General features: G+C 43.9%; 1 protein-coding gene across 1 annotated transcript; it reads right to left on the bottom strand.

Moving 5' to 3' along the window:
- Positions 1 to 318: 318 nt before the first annotated feature.
- LOC311243391 (homeobox protein Hox-C5a-like) lies at positions 319 to 1,991 on the bottom strand (the record flags this gene model as incomplete). Its single annotated transcript, XM_084332609.1, has 2 exons — positions 319 to 527; positions 1,505 to 1,991. The coding sequence occupies 2 exons, from the start codon at positions 1,989 to 1,991 to the stop codon at positions 319 to 321; spliced, it is 696 nt and encodes a 231-aa protein (XP_084188735.1).

Below are 1,991 nucleotides of genomic sequence, written 5' to 3'. Positions count from 1 at the left end.
GCTCGCAGGCCTATACTGTAGCCTTCCCATGCACTGCAAAACTATATAGCTAACAAAGAGTTGCAGCGTATAGGACGCAGCTCCCCTCCACCATGCAGTAAAGTAAGGTTATCATCACGTGGGCAGCAAATTAATTTAGAAATGTAAGCCGATTGATCAAACTGAGTGATATTCAATACATTAGATCCCAAACTGCAGCAAGTGACACTTAATTGGTGATGAAGCACATTGCGCGGTGTCATGATGTCACTGCTTCGGAGCAGTTCATCTGGAGGTCAGGCAACGCTCCGCAGTGTGGTCTATGTGCACCTCGTTCGGTTATTCCTTCACTTTGATCTTTGAGTCCTTCTTCCACTTCATACGTCGGTTCTGGAACCAGATTTTGATCTGCCTCTCGTTTAGGCACAGGGTATGGGCGATCTCTATGCGCCTGCGGCGACTGAGGTACCGGTTGAAGTGGAATTCTTTCTCCAACTCCAGAGTCTGGTAGCGGGTGTAACTGGTCCGTGACCGTTTACCGTCCGATTCTGAAGTGGCATTAAAATGGGTTAGCTCATTAAAAAATATAAAACAGTGTATAATGACTGAATTACTCAATATTATATTGATGTGATGTGCGATGGAAAAAGGAAAATAAATAGGTGATAATATATTCGGTTGGCCTATAGTGAAATAGTTAGGCCTATGACTTATAGGCTATACGAAGTAGACAATGCTCGTGGGGTGATTTTTTTAGTAGCCTATAGAATTGTAATGTATAGAACAGAATAATGGAATGTAAAACAAAAATCTAAAAGGACCGTTTCCAGGAATTTCCCCATCAGACTTGTTCGAGTACTGGCATGCTGACTGCCTGGGCTGTAGGCCCAACTTTCTCGAACATAATATTAACACCATGGTGAGCGTTCATAAATGTGGGCTTATATGGGGGGCACTGAGGCAAAACAGTAAGGGCTCTGTTTTGCAGCAAGCAAGCATGGACATTGTCCATATGTAGCCTGAACGAGACAACTGGTGGTTCCACGCATGGGGAAATAAGAGCATGCCTATCTATTCAAAGCTTTCCGAGGTGAAAAGTTCATGATTGGGTCAGGGCATTGGTTTTCCCATGAGTTCAATTTAAGGCTATAACCCTCCCTCAAACGCAGCCTCTGATAATGTACACAGAGTCTAGCTAAAACTATACACTTACTTGGACAAAAAAATACTAATAAAACACGGATCTGTAATATTCGTTCATAATTTTATCACATTTTTTGTTCTGTTATCCAATTATGCCACCATAAATCTCCCCACAGATCACCTCTTCACCGTAACAGAACAGGTTTACGAGCAATGGATGCCTTTGTCATAAAATTTATGACCGCGAGTTTTTATTATTTCCTGCGTTTGGCCTATAAAACTCAAGAGCAAAATGGGAATGGGCAAAAAGCAGTAGTGCAGCAGCGAAAGAGTGAATGGGGAAAGCATCTTAGTCGCACTTTAGAAAACAGGTTAACTTTACCGTGGCTCATGTGCAGTTTTGTCATCCAGGGGTAAATCTGTGGCTGCTGTTCACTGTCCTGCTGTTGGTTAAAATTTGTATTTCGTTTTATCGCGTGCATGCTCTCGACTTTCCTCTCGCTTTCTTCCGTCTTGCCTGTGGATTTTTCGCTCCGTTCCATGTCTCTGTCAGTCCCTTTGCCTAGCAGCCCATTACTGCCGTAGCCGAGCCCACTCGCGTCCACGGAGCTACTGGAGACCATTGTTAACTGTGATCCTGCCGGTCGGGGAAGATCCGTATTGCCACGCAGGCTAGTTTTCATCTCCTCCCGTCCTACAGAGTTCGCGGGGACTGGAGAAGTGCATATTCCATTGACATTAGCACCCTCATAACGACTGGACTCGCGCCCAGATAGAGAACCACAGTTATCAAAACTAAACATAGAAGTGTTATAAGAAGTTGCTTCGCTTGTTTGCCTGAGACTGGAATTGTTAACATAAAAGCTCAT

Source organism: Notolepis coatsorum, assembly GCF_963971535.1.
Source record: "Notolepis coatsorum genome assembly, chromosome: 17".
NCBI classification, from domain to species: Eukaryota; Metazoa; Chordata; class Actinopteri; order Aulopiformes; family Paralepididae; genus Notolepis; species Notolepis coatsorum.
The sequence above is the reverse complement of the archived record's forward strand: the minus strand, read 5'-3'. Positions and strand labels throughout refer to the sequence as shown.